The sequence below is a fragment of the Laetiporus sulphureus genome (genome assembly GCF_001632365.1).
Source record: "Laetiporus sulphureus 93-53 unplaced genomic scaffold LAESUscaffold_2, whole genome shotgun sequence".
NCBI classification, from domain to species: domain Eukaryota; kingdom Fungi; phylum Basidiomycota; class Agaricomycetes; order Polyporales; family Laetiporaceae; genus Laetiporus; species Laetiporus sulphureus.
Genome location: NW_024468511.1, coordinates 304,369 through 319,556, shown reverse-complemented (window position 1 = coordinate 319,556; position 15,188 = coordinate 304,369). Strand labels below are relative to the sequence as shown.

The 15,188-nt window shown below is 51.9% G+C and overlaps 5 protein-coding genes across 5 annotated transcripts; 2 read left to right on the top strand and 3 right to left on the bottom strand.

Moving 5' to 3' along the window:
• Nucleotides 1-508: 508 nt before the first annotated feature.
• LAESUDRAFT_641507 (DUF862-domain-containing protein) lies at nucleotides 509-2,962 on the top strand (the record flags this gene model as incomplete). Its single annotated transcript, XM_040903665.1, has 9 exons — nucleotides 509-606; nucleotides 664-742; nucleotides 805-909; nucleotides 968-980; nucleotides 1,038-1,112; nucleotides 1,164-1,708; nucleotides 1,770-1,845; nucleotides 1,904-2,689; nucleotides 2,760-2,962. The coding sequence occupies 9 exons, from the start codon at nucleotides 509-511 to the stop codon at nucleotides 2,960-2,962; spliced, it is 1,980 nt and encodes a 659-aa protein (XP_040769483.1).
• Nucleotides 2,963-3,008: 46 nt separating this feature from the next.
• On the bottom strand, nucleotides 3,009-4,771 carry LAESUDRAFT_154285 (uncharacterized protein). The gene is made up of 4 exons (XM_040901377.1): nucleotides 4,748-4,771; nucleotides 3,829-4,688; nucleotides 3,258-3,773; nucleotides 3,009-3,184 (listed from the first exon to the last, which is right to left on the bottom strand). Exons 2-3 carry the CDS (start codon nucleotides 4,607-4,609, stop codon nucleotides 3,277-3,279), a joined length of 1,278 nt encoding a protein of 425 aa, XP_040769482.1. The 5' UTR covers nucleotides 4,610-4,688; nucleotides 4,748-4,771; the 3' UTR covers nucleotides 3,009-3,184; nucleotides 3,258-3,276.
• A 928-nt stretch (nucleotides 4,772-5,699) lies between these two features.
• On the bottom strand, nucleotides 5,700-7,188 carry LAESUDRAFT_154180 (uncharacterized protein). Its single transcript, XM_040901376.1, has 3 exons — nucleotides 7,105-7,188; nucleotides 6,263-7,052; nucleotides 5,700-6,205 (listed from the first exon to the last, which is right to left on the bottom strand). The coding sequence occupies exons 2-3, from the start codon at nucleotides 7,029-7,031 to the stop codon at nucleotides 5,766-5,768; spliced, it is 1,209 nt and encodes a 402-aa protein (XP_040769481.1). The 5' UTR covers nucleotides 7,032-7,052; nucleotides 7,105-7,188; the 3' UTR covers nucleotides 5,700-5,765.
• Nucleotides 7,189-8,791: 1,603 nt separating this feature from the next.
• Nucleotides 8,792-11,622, top strand: LAESUDRAFT_669963 (pyruvate decarboxylase). The gene is made up of 13 exons (XM_040905422.1): nucleotides 8,792-9,114; nucleotides 9,167-9,200; nucleotides 9,255-9,262; nucleotides 9,314-9,357; nucleotides 9,410-9,487; nucleotides 9,543-9,586; nucleotides 9,638-9,737; nucleotides 9,791-9,905; nucleotides 9,963-10,271; nucleotides 10,326-10,466; nucleotides 10,528-10,937; nucleotides 10,995-11,132; nucleotides 11,188-11,622. Exons 1-13 carry the CDS (start codon nucleotides 8,959-8,961, stop codon nucleotides 11,447-11,449), a joined length of 1,839 nt encoding a protein of 612 aa, XP_040769480.1. The 5' UTR covers nucleotides 8,792-8,958; the 3' UTR covers nucleotides 11,450-11,622.
• A 67-nt stretch (nucleotides 11,623-11,689) lies between these two features.
• Nucleotides 11,690-15,188, bottom strand: LAESUDRAFT_740471 (AMP deaminase). The gene is made up of 15 exons (XM_040911082.1): nucleotides 14,872-15,188; nucleotides 14,584-14,803; nucleotides 14,115-14,534; nucleotides 13,877-14,058; nucleotides 13,807-13,820; nucleotides 13,644-13,752; nucleotides 13,348-13,588; nucleotides 13,257-13,291; nucleotides 13,024-13,204; nucleotides 12,783-12,969; nucleotides 12,664-12,725; nucleotides 12,321-12,601; nucleotides 12,223-12,258; nucleotides 12,020-12,160; nucleotides 11,690-11,968 (listed from the first exon to the last, which is right to left on the bottom strand). Exons 1-15 carry the CDS (start codon nucleotides 15,040-15,042, stop codon nucleotides 11,873-11,875), a joined length of 2,376 nt encoding a protein of 791 aa, XP_040769479.1. The 5' UTR covers nucleotides 15,043-15,188; the 3' UTR covers nucleotides 11,690-11,872.

Genomic DNA, 15,188 nt, shown 5'->3' with positions numbered 1-15,188 from the left:
CTCCATATTTTCTAGAACGTCCAGCAGTTTTCCTGCGCCAGTTTGTGTACTCAGTGCCAGATGTAGTTATGCATGCCGGACAGGATTCCGTGTACCTTTCCCTCGCCTCGCTTGACCTGTACCTATGTCTTGCTATTCGGTCCTCGGATTCGTTCTACGCAACCTAGGGGATCTCGTGATCGCGTCCGGTGCTAATCGACTTAACTGTGACCTTCTGTGACCCTAAGATGCCGTGACAAGCACGCTTAATTTACCACAAATAGAAATAATGCCCAAGCATAGAGCCTAAGCGCCCGTAAGCGCCGACCGTGACCGTGACAGGTCGGACGAGGGTCGGGCATCGGTCAGTACCTTCGGGAAAACCCAGTCACGTGATGCAATGCTTGATCGCGACGCGTACTCCGGAGCATGCTGCAGCGCCTCAGCTTTCCTTATTTTCCACCTTGTTCCTCCTCTCGAAGTGTACGACGCGTCAGACTGCACAACGCGTTCATCCCAACGGCTGATTATGACCGCGAAGGTAGAGCTATACGTGTATGACCTCAGCAATGGCCTCGCCAGGCAGCTCTCCGGTCAGCTTACTGGCAGGCAGATTGATGGTATCTGGTGTGTATTCAACGCTTGCGCGTCTCTTCCGAATCCTCATTTAAGGGATCTCAATAGGCACACGTCCGTCGTTGTCTTCGAACGAGAAATCTTCTATGGTCAGGGTATCCTGGAGACAAGACCTGGACAGTCTCATGTACGTACAGCCTGTTGCACTGCATGGCTAATATCGCTCACCGCTCAATTCTTGCGTCACAGCATGGAAGACCGTTAGAGGTCATAGACATGGGCGAGACTGCGATAGACGAAGACATATTTAATGAGTATCTGAACGAGATGCGACAACACTATACGGCTGATAAGGTATGCACCATAAGCTCACGAAATTACGCAGGTTGCTCATCATTCATCCCCGTTTTAGTACCATTTACTAGGTATACGGTGCATTTGCCTTGTAAGAGCACGTACGTTTTGCTGATCAGGACTGCCAGAATTCAATTGCAATTCCTTCACGAATGATGTCATTGGATTCCTCACAGGCGGCTCTATACCCCCTCGGATCAAAGGTGCGATACTAAGAACCTACTTTCGAGCCTCAACTAACGTTATTTATGCAGATTTACCTTCCGACTTCCTATCGACGCCATTCGGTGCTGCACTGCGCCCGACCATAGATGCAATGTTCCGTCGTCCCACGCCCGGTGCCACTCCCACCCCCACTACGCTTCAACCATCGCCTGCAGCAGCAGAAGCAGCTATCGCTGCTTCCCCCAATCCTGGTCTGGCTGCATCTCTCCTTCAGGCCGTCGCGTCGCAGGCCTTCTCCCCCTCCGCTCCCGGCGCTGCTGCTGCTGCTGCGCCATCCGCATCTACCTCCACCGTGTCGGCCCCCGTTCACATCTGCACCAATCGTGCATCGCTGCACTCACTGCTGCATCAACACCGCGCGGTCATCGTGTTCTTCACAAGCGCCACCTGCGGGTCATGCAAGATGGTAGAGCCGGTTTTCGAGGAGCTTGCGTATGCGAAGACGCACGGTGCGAACGCAGACAAGATAGCCTTTGTGAAGGTGGACATGGATATGGGCACGAGCCACGAAGTAGGCGCCGAATGGGGCATCAGGGCAACACCAACGTTCTTCTTCTTCTTGGACGGCAAGAAGGTGAGCTCCGCTGCAGGCGTCAACCGCTTCCGCGCTCTAATTGTCGAAATCCAAATAACAGGTGGGCGAGATTAAGGGTGCAAATGCTCCTGAGCTTCGCAGTCAAGTTGATCTTCTGCTATTCCAAGCTTTCCCTCGTACGTCCATCCGCATGATGTCATGGTATTCAAGAGACCAACATATTTTATTACAAAGCTCATCCACACACCCAGCTTTCCCTGCCGGCTGTGGAGACCCTATCGACGAACCCCATCCTTTTCTCCCAGACTCCTTCTTTGGACAATCTCGTCGCCAAGCTCGCATCTTTCGTTGATGCTCTACCCCCATCGCCGGAGGTTGCAGCTGCGAAGGAGAAGCTCTCGAAGTCATTCCCCATTTATCTCAAGGCTCGGTTCCCTCCTGCGAATAGCGGTGTGCAGCCGCCCAAGAATCTTTCTGCAAACCCTCAACTCATCTCGATGTGGGCGGGCGCTACCGCTACCCTTGCCAGCGTGCTTCCTGTAGCCCAACTTTTCCCACTCATAGACTTGTGGCGCCTTGCTTTGCTCGATGAGCCTGTCAGCTCCTGGTGTGCCACCGCTACACCGGTTGTCAATGCTGTTCACATTTTTCTGGATAAGGCCGTGGAGGCCCTCAATGGCTCGCCGACTGCACGCAATACGATTCTGGTCGTACTGCGCATGCTTTCAAATGCATTCGCAAACACTACACTCACGAAGAGCCTCCTATCAGCTACGGGTAAGCGCGCAGAAACGACGAATGTGCTCGTGTCCAGCCTGCTGCATGGTGATGCTGCGGTGCGCACCGCGGCGGCGAGCTTGGCATTCAACGTCGCCGCATTCCTGCAGAAAGGAAGGGTGGACAAGATGAAGGGGGTGAGCCCATCGGCGGGCGAGCTGGAGGAGGATGGGGAATGGGAGTTTGAACTCGTCAGTGCTGTACTGCAGGCCATTTCGAACGAGGTACAGAGCGAGGAAGTCGGTAAGTGGCTCGGATCTCCATTGGCCCATTGTGCGCCGTTTCACGCTGACACCCATTCTCCTCCTCGTAGTTCATCGACTGACAGCGTCACTCGCCTTCCTGCTCCGCCTGTCGCCCACCTATGACACTCAGATCGTTCCGCTGCTAGAGAGTTTGCAGGCACGAGACACCTTGAAGGGCAAACTGCAGAGGGGTGGCTGCGGTGAACAAGGCGTGCAGAAGAAAGAAGTACGGAATCTGGTCGTAGAAGTGGCGGAGAAGCTTTGTCCATGATTCTGGCTTTTCGTATCTAGGTATGCTATGGTAGACGGAGTGTGCTGATTTTGTTATGTGTACATGTGGTTACGTTGTGTCTCTACAGTACTTGTGCAATGAGCACATCAAGTGGTCGGCGTCAAGGGGAATAAATCGCAATCGACGATCAAGCATACAATGTCAATATGCTACCCATCCGTGAGAGACCGATGTCTGCCGCCTTACACTATATATCGCAATCTGACAGCAAAGGATCCGGAAAGTCAGTGGCAGTGAGCCATCTAGCAGTATATCGAGGGGGAGAGGAAAGCACCTTCGTGGATCGTCTCCAGCTATGGCGACGGCGCCAATATCGCTTCTTTTTTCCGGTCATTATTCAGAGGCGTTACCTCTACCGATAGCAGATCCTGGATATTAAGATACGCGTATTGGCTCTGGAGGTGGGCTTCCAGATCATCCAGCCTGCCAATAAACGACAAATTTTCGGAGAGGAGGGAGATTAATGAGGGGCGGAGGAAAACCTCAAACGTAACACGTTCGAGCAATGGACATTTTGCAGACGACAAGGGAAAAGCCTCTCTGTTTATCCAGTCGGACATCCAATCGAGCCATGGCGTCGAGACCGTATACGGTGCTTCTATGACCGCAGCGAGCGGACGTAACCGCCTGTCACGAATAATCGGTCGAAGAATAAATCGCACAGTTCGAATGCTAGCTGTATTCAAATTCCTGAGGACGAGAGGCGCCCACGCTTGGCTGGTTCTTTCTGTTGCGGACTTAATCGAGATGTCCCGGAGACGAGTACAGTGCCGTAGATCGATGTGTTGAGCTGGTCATCTTGGTTTTTAGTATGTGGCAGACGGACTGGAGACGAATGAGCTAACCTTGCAAAAATGGATAGGAATTCGAACGAAGATCCAGCTCAAGTCGTTCTAGTTGGGGACCGAGGCCGCTCAAGAGCCTCGCCACGGCAGACATATATTTCACGCCATCTTTGCCTTTCAAAGCCTCAGGACAATGCAAAGAAAGGTCTTCAAACGACTCGAGAATGGAAAGGGAAATTAAGGCATCGAGGATTTTTTCCGCAGAGGGGAATGGCAAGCAGAGCTCCAGCGCTCGCAACGGAGGCCTTGGGAAGAAGTGGGTGATCGGTTGTCTTGCACCGTAGATTATGGGACTTTCCAACGTTTGAGGGAAACTCAGCGTGTCCAATGCTGGGAATGAGCTCAGGAGTTCAACAAGATGGAGGTCCAACCCAATTATCATTCCCAATTTGAGCTTCTTCACTTTGGCAGGCATTATGGCGAACACTTGTGACACGCCAGTCGATAGAACGAAGTGAAGGAGTTTGAGGGTCTTGATGGCATGCAACGACGCGAGGATCTCCGCGAGAATCTCCGTGAGGACAGCGTGTTCGTCGAGTATGGAGATCGAGAGTTCCTTTACTGCGCCAGATATAGTCTGGTGTTCTGATCGCAAGAGAGAGACGAGCGAGCGAACTTGTCGACCAGGAAGACAGACTTTGTGAAACAATATAGCGCGTGATGTATGAACCCACTCTCGGCAGACCTGGCTGCACGCAATCAACGCGCGTGGATCGTCATGGAGGCAGTCGATGATAACGTCGCATAGCTCTGGAAACAGCCTCGGGAGTTCGGCCGGCATACTCTTTGTCGTTTGCGGGGATACGATGACAGTAGAACAGACCAACGTCACTCGCTGTACCTTTCTCGACGCAGATGCACTGATTTCGTGGATATTTCAGAACGGAAGTCGCGGCTGGTCAACATGATACGTACATGCCTGTTTCGCACAACGTCTCAGTTCATAGTCTCGGCTGAGATTCCCTCCGGGGGCTTTGTGAAGCCCTACCCAGAAGAGGTTGTTTGGTGCAGATGAAAGACACTACAAACACGATACAATAAAATCGCACGCAAAAGTCTGTAAAAAATCTTTGGGTAATTGGTTGAAACCGTGGAAGAATAGATGAAACCGCGGATAAATAATGAATCGGGATTTTGTACAGACTTTTGGGTGCGATTTTATTGTACCATGTTTGTAGTGAGACAAGCCTCGAGACGGCGCCTAGCGGCTGGGATGTACACGCGATCACGTGGTAAACGCATCCTCAGACTCCAATGATTGTCCATTGAAGGGTAATTGAAGGGCGGTCTCACATCGCAACGTGCGTACGACAAATGTTGCAAGTAAAAATGTTATCAGTGACAAATGCATATCCGTGTCTCCTAACAGAATTGTCAGTTGATCGCAACCCGAACTTCCGATGTTGTCGGTTCAAAGCCAGAGTCTTGACATTGCGTCATTTACACAAGTGACAGAAGGAAAGTGTACATGCGAGAGTCTGAGCAGCGATGCCAATTCATAATGCACATGAATTTGCAAGTTTGACTGTACATATCAACATGCTGGGTGCGCTTCAAAATTCGCAAGCGTTTGATCCGACGTCGACTAGGCGAGACAGTAATTGAAGGTAGGCTCAGAATATTATAAATGACTCTTTGACGAGCTTGACAAAACCTCACACGCATAGCGGGTTTGCTTACCGGGCTTTAAGCATGACGCACGGCGGAGTCATTCAACCACTGTCAATGAGATGCGCATCCACTGGCATATAGTAAGTCGCCAAGAACACCGCGCTGCTGCAGTCCCCTCTTGGGGTAAGCGGTGAGCAAGACAAGCATCATTATCTAGCCTCTCCAAGGATAGGTGAAACCCTCGAAAGAATTTGGAAATTTATACAAAGCGGCAGGATATAGTACTATTCGTGACCCCGCCCAAGTCGAAATCCCCTGCCAAATCATCAGTACCATGCGGAGGGTACTCGGAACGGATGCTCAGCGTCCCGCCTGGGTTTCACATTTATCGAGAGAACATTGATGGCATCGAGATGCGCTAATCGACGTCTCAATTCGCCCTCGATATATTCTCGCCCAAGAGGCATGCCGTCCGCCCGGACGGTCAGACCATCTAGCCGTACCTCACAGGTGACGCTCTCGAGGGAAGGGAACTGCCGCTGTGGAAATGGCAACGTCTTCGTGGCAGTCCAGAAGAGCCAAGACTCCCTGACAAGGTCAGTCGAATCGGGACCGAAGATGAGATGGATGCGTCGGATGCTGGTGGTCTGAAGTCGTGACAGGAAAAGAGGGAGCCAATCCGGGCGGCACACATGGCGGGCAGCGTTGCCAGCGTCGATCGTAATCTCGTGCAAATTCTTGCAATAAACCAGATTGAACACCATGTCTACAGAGAGCGTCAATCATCCACACTGCTGAGAATTCCGGTGGAGGCGATGCTCACGTTCCAAGGCCTTAACAAGACTGGAGTGGAGCTCGAGATGCAACTGTTCAACTGACGGACCGAGGAACTGAAGCAGCATCTCCAGCGCAAGTGTGTGTCCCTTTCCAAATTCCACAGGGCAGTGGATCGACAGTGATCGGATTCTGTTGATGACTTTCAGGGAAACCAGCCATTTGATGAAAACTTGGGCGTTGCCGGAATGTGAAGTGAACTCGATATGCAGATCGCGTAATGAAGATTGCCAGGCCGGCAATCTGTCAGGAAATGACCCGTGTACGAGCCGCGTGGAATTTTCGAAAAATGAGAGTGTTTCGAGCGCTTCGAAGCAGCAGAGAATATCAAACAAATCTCTGACTTCGCCGACGATGGTCGCAAGCTCTAGCTGCTTCAGTGAGTGCGCGACGGAGTAGAAAATCCGTGCTACGCCAGGTTGGAGCAACAACGTCTTGATTCGCAAGGTATCTATTGACGGCAAGCGACGGAAGATCTCCACGAGTACATCCAGCACCAGGGTGGTCGAAATGGTCAAATCACGGATGACAAACTCAATTGTGTTGAGATCCGACTCCAGGAGCGACAGGAAGGCATCGAAATGATCGGCTGTCAAGCATACAGCATGGAAATGGTGAAGGCGAGCTCGGAGGACCCAGGCACGACATGTCTCGCTGCAAGCGGCAAGCGTGCGCCGTTGATTGTGAAGATAATCAATGACAAAATCCCAGAGCTCCTGTGGCAGCCTGGTGATGCCACCCGTCGGTAGTTTCGCCATCGTCTCTCACGCGCTGTCGATCTGTATGGCGTGGATTAGAAAAATGAGATGACTATGACCTTAGCACACGCACGTATTTTGTGGATTGGTATGTCTCTGACAGCTTGGAGGTGCCAATTTCAGCGCCACTTGTTGTGAAACTTCGATAATCGAGTGATGGCATGCCACGGCGCGAGGATGGGTGGGGGCAGAACGACGCCTCGCACACACTCGCCATCTTATATCTACGTAGTCCACGCCGAGCCCACGTGTGCGCAATGTTATGTCAGAAAAGCTAGCGTCTATGATGCGTCTGTGTATGAGAGCTCCTCGGACGGCGATCAAAACGCATTCGACTCACACACGTCTGCTGACCCGGGAGTATGCGCTAATATAGCATATCTTCCGCTGGTGGGTTGTCTTCGTTGTCAACTCGTGTTGCCTGCCGGTGCATTCGTGAGTTTATCGACGCCTAGACACAGGTCTCTGCAGCGTAAGCAAGACCAGAATCCGTGAGTGTGTGTGCCGAAAATGGCTACAGAGGCCGCATGAACAGATCCGACCAAGGCCGCTGCTTTTGTGCGGTGACGTGTGCGTACGGCTCCCGCGACATTGATACAACGTCGTAAGTTAGCAGTCTGGATCCGCTCCAGTACGAGGCAGGGGAATCAGGTTATCCGAAGATGCTGTGCTGCTTTTATTAGAGATGTCTCTTGGTATCACGTTTCGGGAGTAGACGAGGCCACAAGCGGATTTCACATCCGGACCTACGATGTCAATTCGAAACACCGAGATCTCAAGAGATCGATGCGTTTGAGATCCATGGCAAGTTATCAACGGCGGCGAATAAGTGTCGTTAGTTTTGAAGGGAATTTCTCTACGTTGAATGACTCAACTAAAAACCTCTGAGACGTGAACAGGACGAAATCCGCACTTCGATTATCACCACCTGGTAACAACGTGCGCGAAGCGCATCTCGCTAAAACTGAGCGTGTATATCTCCCACAGGTGGCAATAACATACTGAGGGTCTACGTAGATCGAGGAGCGACCGAGTTCAGTCTAAGGATTCCGGCAATCAACAGATCATGAATCTTTGGCTGGACTCCTTGACTCGGTAAGAACATAGCAACGCGCACATTATCATAGCAGCTAGTGGGTCGGAAAGCCCTCTAATCATTCAAAATGATAGTCAGCGAATAGCGATTGTTGTAGGCCGTGGGACTTCATTGTCACCCGCAGAGAAAACGGTGAGTTAACGGTATGCGGAGAGTAGCCGCGTATTCGTGTGCAGCTAGCATCAACCTCGTGTGTGTGGTCGCCTAGCTGGCGTTATCCAGATTCTGCCCACCACGACCTAGATCCGCAAAGTGGTTTGATCCACCTGCATCGTGTTGTGAAGCATGCATGCGCAGAGTTGCTTGAACAAGACTTCCGGTCTAAGAGCCAGCCAGACAAGAGCGAGTCTCGGTCAATGCAAGGAGAAATTTGTCAATCACGGAGTTCGGGTCTGGGACGGAAATAGATAATCTTACTCAAACCATCATATACATACCTCGGCACGCATTGCGGCGCGTGCATACCCAACTGCAGATGCCTGCTGTGATAGCGCGGTGATCACCAATGCTCCAGACGTGCAGAGTCTCGGCGAGGGCACGGTCCTGGATCATTATCGAGCAAAGATAAGTCTAAAAGGAATAATGTAAGTCGGGTTTATCTGTTCATAATTGAGCCGGAAAAGGGCGTCATAGGCACGTCAGTACTTTGTGCGAGGCCCATCCAGCCAAAGCCTGCCTCGCCATGCGGTCGGACCAGATTCGCGGACATCACAACCGTCAGCGCTCAGCGGCGGTATTGATACCCATCGACCTCCTATAAAGCCCCTCATCGCTGTTGCCAGTGACCAACAGCACCATCTCTTCTACGTTCACGCAGGTACAGATCACAGAATGACGACCGCCGCCGTCGCACAGCTCCAGGCAGAGGTTAAACGCCTCCAACATGAGCTCTCCACAGTCAAGGCGCACGAGCAGGCTCCCGCCAACAGCGAGCAGATCTATGTCGGGCAGTACCTTGTCGAGCGATTGGTGCAGCTTGGTGTCACTGTGCGCGAGCATTCATGCTTTGATAGCGATGAGCTGATTGACGCTGCTTTAGAAAATGTTTGGAGTGCCGGGAGATTTCAACCTCGGTAAGTTTCATTGATGTGCGTCTCGAGTAAATCTGTCCTGATCGTATGATGCAGGATTTCTCGTATGTCCATGGCGATTGGTTATCGATTGCCATCGCTGACCATCTCTACAGGACTTCGTAGAGGACCACCCGAAGATAGATTGGGTTGGCAACTGGTGCGCTCTATTCCTCAAATTCGGCGCATATATTTAGTCGTTTGTCGTTTAGCAACGAGCTGAACGCCGGGTATGCCGCCGATGGCTATGCACGAGTGAAGGAGACCAGCATGGGTGTGATCACTACGACGTGAGTCCTCATCTGATGATGTCATGAGGTCAGTCTTACAGTCCCATTACAATAGCTTCGGCGTCGGAGAGCTCAGCGCGACCAATGCTATTGCCGGAGGTAAGTGTTCTGCGAGTTAGGTCCGTTCGTCGCATCTGATGAGCCTTTTAGCATTCTCCGAGCATGTTCCGGTCCTTCACATCGTCGGTGTGCCGAGTACTTTGCAGCAGAAGAATAAACCAATGCTTCACCATACTCTCGGTGATGGACGGTGCGTATACGCCCTCCTTGGTCAAGGAATCGGGAGTTGACAGACGAACATAGATATGATGCATACTTCCGCGCCGCACAGCAGTTCACCATTGCCGCAACAAGCCTCGAGTCCAAACAGACGGCTGCTGCCGAGATCGATCGTGTCTTGACTGAATGCATCGTCCACGTATGCACGCACCTACTGGCTTTGGGTAGAGGTATTCACTATGTGCGCTCTTTATAGGCCCGCCCCGTGTACCTCATGCTTCCGACCGATCTCGCATACGAGCGCATTCCTGCGTATCGTTTGAAGACGCCTCTCAGTGCCGAGCCACCCGCAAACGATCCTGATGTTGAAGCATTCGCACTCGATGAGATCGTCAGGCTGGTTGAAGAGGCTGGTCAGGATGTCATCATCCTTGTTGACGCCTGTGCGATCAGACACAACGTGAAGAAGGAAGTTGCTGAGCTGGTCAAGCGGACGGGGTTCCCTGCATACGCTGCGCCGATGGGTAAGACTGCTATCGACGAGCAGTATGAGCGATATGGAGGAGTTCGTCCTCTCCGTCTATGTTTCTAATCTCAAGGGTTTATTGGCGTTGAACAGATCTATGTCGGTTCCATCAGCCACCCAAAGATCAAGGAAAAGGTCGAGAATGCGAAGCTTATCCTCTCTATCGGTGCGCTCAAGAGCGACTTCAACACTGGTAACTTTACATACCATATCCCTGCTAACCGGACCATCGAGGTCCGTCGTTCTTTTCCCTTGCTATCCACATCTCTAATATGACTACGTTGCACACGTTTAGCTGCACTCCACGAGCGCTACGGTGCAGTTTGCTGAGTTCCCAGGCATTGGCATGAAGCGTCTTCTGCCTAAGCTTACTGAACGGTTGCACCCCATGAAGCAGGGCGCTCTATCGCTCCAGGTGCCGCATTTCAAGTACCCTTGTCCGAAGGAGGACAATGAAGATATTACGCAGTCTTGGCTGTGGCCGCGGATGGGTGAATTCTTCCGTCCGAAGGATATCATCGTTGCAGAGACGGGCACGTCCAGCTTTGGTGTGCTCGAGGTGCCGTTCCCGTCGGATGCGATGTTCGTTAGCCAGATCCTATGGGGTTCGATCGGGTGGACGATCGGTGCGACGCTGGGCTGTGCCCTCGCGGCACAAGACGCGGGCTACAAGAGGACGATCCTCTTCGTTGGTGATGGCAGTCTGTGTGTCTCAGATTCTCTCAGACCTCAATGTTTCTGTTACTGATGATTGCTTTCCAGGCAACTCACTGTGCAAGAGCTGTCCGTGATGATACGCTCGCACGTGAAGCCGATCATTTTCGTGCTCAATAACAGCGGGTACACGATCGAGAGGTACCTGCACGGTATGGAGCGCAAGTACAACGACATCTCGGACTGGTGAGTAATGCCCGGTTCATGCTATTCGTCCCAACACCTCATATCCTTTCCGTAGGAAATGGACGAAGCTGCTCGAAACCCTTGGTGGTCAGGAGGGCAAGACCTCTCAGTCATACAAGGTCTCCACAAAGACGGAGCTGTCGAAGCTGCTGGACGACCCGAAGTTCGCCGCGGCGGAGAAGATTCAGCTTGTTGAGATGACTATGGACCCGCGCGATGCGCCGCGGGCCCTGAAGCGCCAGGCCGAGCTCAGCGGCAAGACTAATGCTTACGTCGCGGAGTTGCCAGAGGGGAAGGGTTTGGGCGAGGCTGTCTAAGGCGAAAGTTGTGTGACGATGCAGAATAGAGTTCAGAAGTGTAAATGCAGACCGTAGCAAGAGCATCGGGCTTTGTGGTCATGTACGTTGTACGCTTACTACCAAGTGAAAGGCTTTTATCATGTCTACGGTTGGGCGTAAATATTCGGATTCTTGCCGTGCTCGTGAGCTCCAAAGAGGGAGGGGAGATATTGAGGGCCAATTCCCATGCTGGTCGTCGCCACTCTCGGTACTTCACATAGATAGGCGAACTTGTAGGACCACTGCAGTATCCTCTGTACATATCGCAACCTCTACTCTGTTTGACCTGGCATCCTGACCGTAAGTTTCGTGAGTTATATTAGTCCATCGGTAATCAACACGGATCGTGAGGTATAAAAGGGCATGAATTGTATATGGTATCCGCTGTCCTTAAGACAAGAGCTATGCAGCTTGTATGGTGCTTGCGCCATTGATCATAGAAAGCTCTTCCACCATTGTCTGTCGTCTGTACTCCAGTCGCAGGTTCGGCACGTCCGTCTGCTCAGGCGTCAGCGCCGCTGGGACTTGTCATGTACACGGACGACATACCTTGTTGATATCGTTACCGGCAGCTCCAGGCAGATACCAGTATTGTCCCAGCCAGTGTCGTTTGAGTTCCATCTCGAACCCGCTCTGAATCACCGAATTGCGCGCGAGCTCGGCAAGGGAGCTTTGTGGTAGCTTGTATATCTGTTGTTGTACCAGGAGCGATCAGCTTCATGTGGGATGGTGATAGGAGTGTTGCGACTTACGTGAGCCGCGACGCTGTACTCCTCCAATAGTGGTTCCTGATTGATCGAACTTGAGCGTACGTTCCGGGATGAAGCGAAGTGCGCCGTTGATAGCTTACCTTGGTGAAATGGAACTGCAACGGGTCATCGGTGCTCAGGCTGACGTTCAATCCTACTTTGAAAAAGTCCGGTAGGGGATTGCGCTCGTATGTCAAGAACAAAGCATTGTTGCTCAGAGGACTCATCGCAAGCCCAATTTGCTTCAGGTAGAACAGGTATTGGAGAGCAGGCACTTTGCGGAGGAGGATGCCGTGGGAGATGGAGTGCGCCGTCAGGAAGGCGGACGTCAGATGGTCTGTATCTCCTGCTTCTCCGCTATGGGGCCGGAAGACGAAGGTATCTGCGTGGTTCGCACGAATGAACTCTTCATGCTGCAAGGAGGGAGCGATGGATATGACGCACTGAATCCCCTAGCTCGCCGCCAATGGTTCAGACTGGCCATGTTTGCGAACATGTAGTATACCCTAACAGTGTGACGTATATCACGATTGTTCTTCACTGATGTAAGAATTGATAAGTACCAGTATGAATACGGAGGCGACTCCTTCGCATTCCACAGCCGCGGGTATGGAAACTTCCTGTGGAATCTCCGTTCAGCTTTCGACTCGTCGTCCACGGTGTCAAAGCCGATGACACGCTGCAGAAAGACATGCAGCTCGGGATGAGACGATGGGTCGCGCGTGACCTCGAACAATGGTCTGAAAACGTCTAGATCCGTCATCAGCAGATATTCGTTACACGACGCATGGGGCGAGAACTGACTTTGCACGACATCCTCGAAGGTCTCGATAGACCCGTTTTGCTTGTAAACATCGTACAGACGCGGGATTTGGATGAGCCAGCGGACGTTGTGCGAGTACAGCTTGTTGTGGACAATCCATCTTGCAAGCTTATCCCACTCATCCGCCTTGCGCCCGTAGATGCTAACTCGCCATTCGCAGTTCTGCGCGGTGCTCAGCTCAGCAAATGATTGTCTGTGCAAACATAGAACTCACTTGATATTTACTCTGCTCAAGATCCGTCATTACCTCTGCAGGCCCAGTCAGTCGCGCACTAATGCGGATGATCCCGATATGATAAAGAAACCTTTTGTGAGCTCAGCCAGATATCGACCAGAGATGTAATTGTCCGTCTTCAAGAAGATTTCTCGTAGTCTCGATTCTCCAATAGGATTGTATTTGAGATTGAATTTGTCAAATCGATGGAAAGAGTCTAAATGTGCATGCATGTCTAGGGTGTCGATCGAGAGATCGTATGCTGTGAGGTTCAAAGATTTGAAGACCTCTGCTAGGGTCAGTTCCTTGCCGTCGCGGAAGATCACGACATCCTATGAATGTGAGAAAGGTTAGCCAACGCGGAGATGGAGAGCAGAAAAGGCGAACATCGGGGCTCTTCCTCATTTTTGCTTTGATGAAGCGCAGAAGGTGTTTCTGGTTCATGCTGCTGGAATGATGCACATGTGTGTCCACTTTTCGTAAATTGTAAAAGTCGCTGCAGCCTTCGGGTGTTAAATTGGGTCGAGTCTGTTAACAAATATGCACGAACCGGTGAGGTACTCTCTGAAGGGCGCAGAGAGTCAAGAACTATCTACGCCTATAGCAGCGTTATGACGTACTTTAATTTCCGCCAGCTCTTGAGTCTCGTTCAGGAGGAGATACATGGTGAACTTGTTTGAGAGATAGTTCAGCCTTCGGAATGCGAAGCTTTTTGTAGGACCATCGGAAATGACTCCAAGGACATATTCTAAGTCCATGAAGTATTCTCTGATACTTGGAATATCGTATGCAGGCACTTGATCTAATGATCCCGCCTAAATTATATCCATACGTAGCAACTGGAGTCTTTGAACGCACCATCCGCCCGATCGTATACTTGGAACACACCCTTCTCGTCAATCTCAAAGCGCCTACTGTCTGGACCAGGAATCTCGCAGTTCTCAAATAAAAATACTTCTTCATCCTCATTTTCGGAGCCGGTGTTGCTCGGTATCAGTTGGTTGGCGCCTTTCCAGTGCCAATGCGGAGGCGGGGGCTTCGGGTAAATCCTCCACTTATTGAACGGGCTTTTCGGTGGAGGATGCGCTTCGTAATCTACATCAGGGCGCACGCCGCAGACAGTTGCAACATCGTCATCTAGACCTGTGAACGCGCCATCATAGTCCTTGGGATTGAAGCCCAAATCCTGGCCGGAACGGAGCATGTATTTATCCCGGAGTTCCAAGCACTTTTTGAGCGACTCAAAGATGGGCACGAACTCTGCTGACAACGGCGATGCTGCCAAGGCTTCAGATCATTGACTGAATGCGCTCGCTGGGATGAATACCGTGGATCTGTGCCATCAGCCATTGCTCCTGCGGTGTTCCCTCTCGCGCGATGCTGCCGTTCGGTTCTGGCACAGACAGCTTGAGGCTGCCTAGCTGAGCTGCGAGCTCTGGGTGCACATGTGCATCTGGCCGCAGGTGAGGAGAGTTCAGTGCCGAGATAGGCCGCGACGCCGTCCCAGCGTCGGAGCCGCGTCTATGGGCCCACATCTTCTCTTCGATCTGCAACGGACGAGTGCCACATTCGTGGGTTGTGTCAGCGGGTGGGCGTAAATGGAGACTGGACGCACATGGTGCAAGGTCTTCTCCTCGTTATATCCAAAGTACCCGTCCTTCACTCCAGGCGCACGCACGCCCTCGTCGGCTGAGTGGTTGGATTCCTGCGACGAGCTGCGGGCGGGCGAGAGGCGTGTCGCTTCATCATCGGATTCCACGCGTGGATCCTCAAGCAAAGCAGACATGAAGGGCAAAATCAGTCTATTGTGACGGCGAGCACGATGGGTTTCGGGGACAACGGCTTGCCAGGGACGACGGGCAAAGCAGGTTAGGCGCTCGTAGTTGAAGAGGAAACTATGAGTCCAGGAAAGGAAGGCGTAGTGTTGAGCAG

Excerpts from the sequence above, each read along its gene's own strand:
- LAESUDRAFT_669963 (XM_040905422.1), top strand. The coding sequence starts at position 8,959 with ATGACGACCGCCGCCGTCGCACAGCTCCAGGCAGAGGTTAAACGCCTC. Across the intron at positions 9,738-9,790 it reads CATACTCTCGGTGATGGACG|ATATGATGCATACTTCCGCG; the intron begins GTGCGTATACGC and ends AGACGAACATAG. Across the intron at positions 11,133-11,187 it reads TACAACGACATCTCGGACTG|GAAATGGACGAAGCTGCTCG; the intron begins GTGAGTAATGCC and ends TCCTTTCCGTAG.
- LAESUDRAFT_740471 (XM_040911082.1), bottom strand. The coding sequence starts at position 15,042 with ATGTCTGCTTTGCTTGAGGATCCACGCGTGGAATCCGATGATGAAGCG. Across the intron at positions 13,292-13,347 it reads TCTGGCTGAGCTCACAAAAG|AGGTAATGACGGATCTTGAG; the intron begins GTTTCTTTATCA and ends CTGGGCCTGCAG. Across the intron at positions 12,602-12,663 it reads GCGGCGAGCTAGGGGATTCA|ATACCTTCGTCTTCCGGCCC; the intron begins GTGCGTCATATC and ends CGAACCACGCAG.
- LAESUDRAFT_154285 (XM_040901377.1), bottom strand. The coding sequence starts at position 4,609 with ATGCCGGCCGAACTCCCGAGGCTGTTTCCAGAGCTATGCGACGTTATC. Across the intron at positions 3,774-3,828 it reads TTCCTATCCATTTTTGCAAG|CTCAACACATCGATCTACGG; the intron begins GTTAGCTCATTC and ends CAAGATGACCAG.
- LAESUDRAFT_154180 (XM_040901376.1), bottom strand. The coding sequence starts at position 7,031 with ATGGCGAAACTACCGACGGGTGGCATCACCAGGCTGCCACAGGAGCTC. Across the intron at positions 6,206-6,262 it reads TCTTGTTAAGGCCTTGGAAC|ACATGGTGTTCAATCTGGTT; the intron begins GTGAGCATCGCC and ends CGCTCTCTGTAG.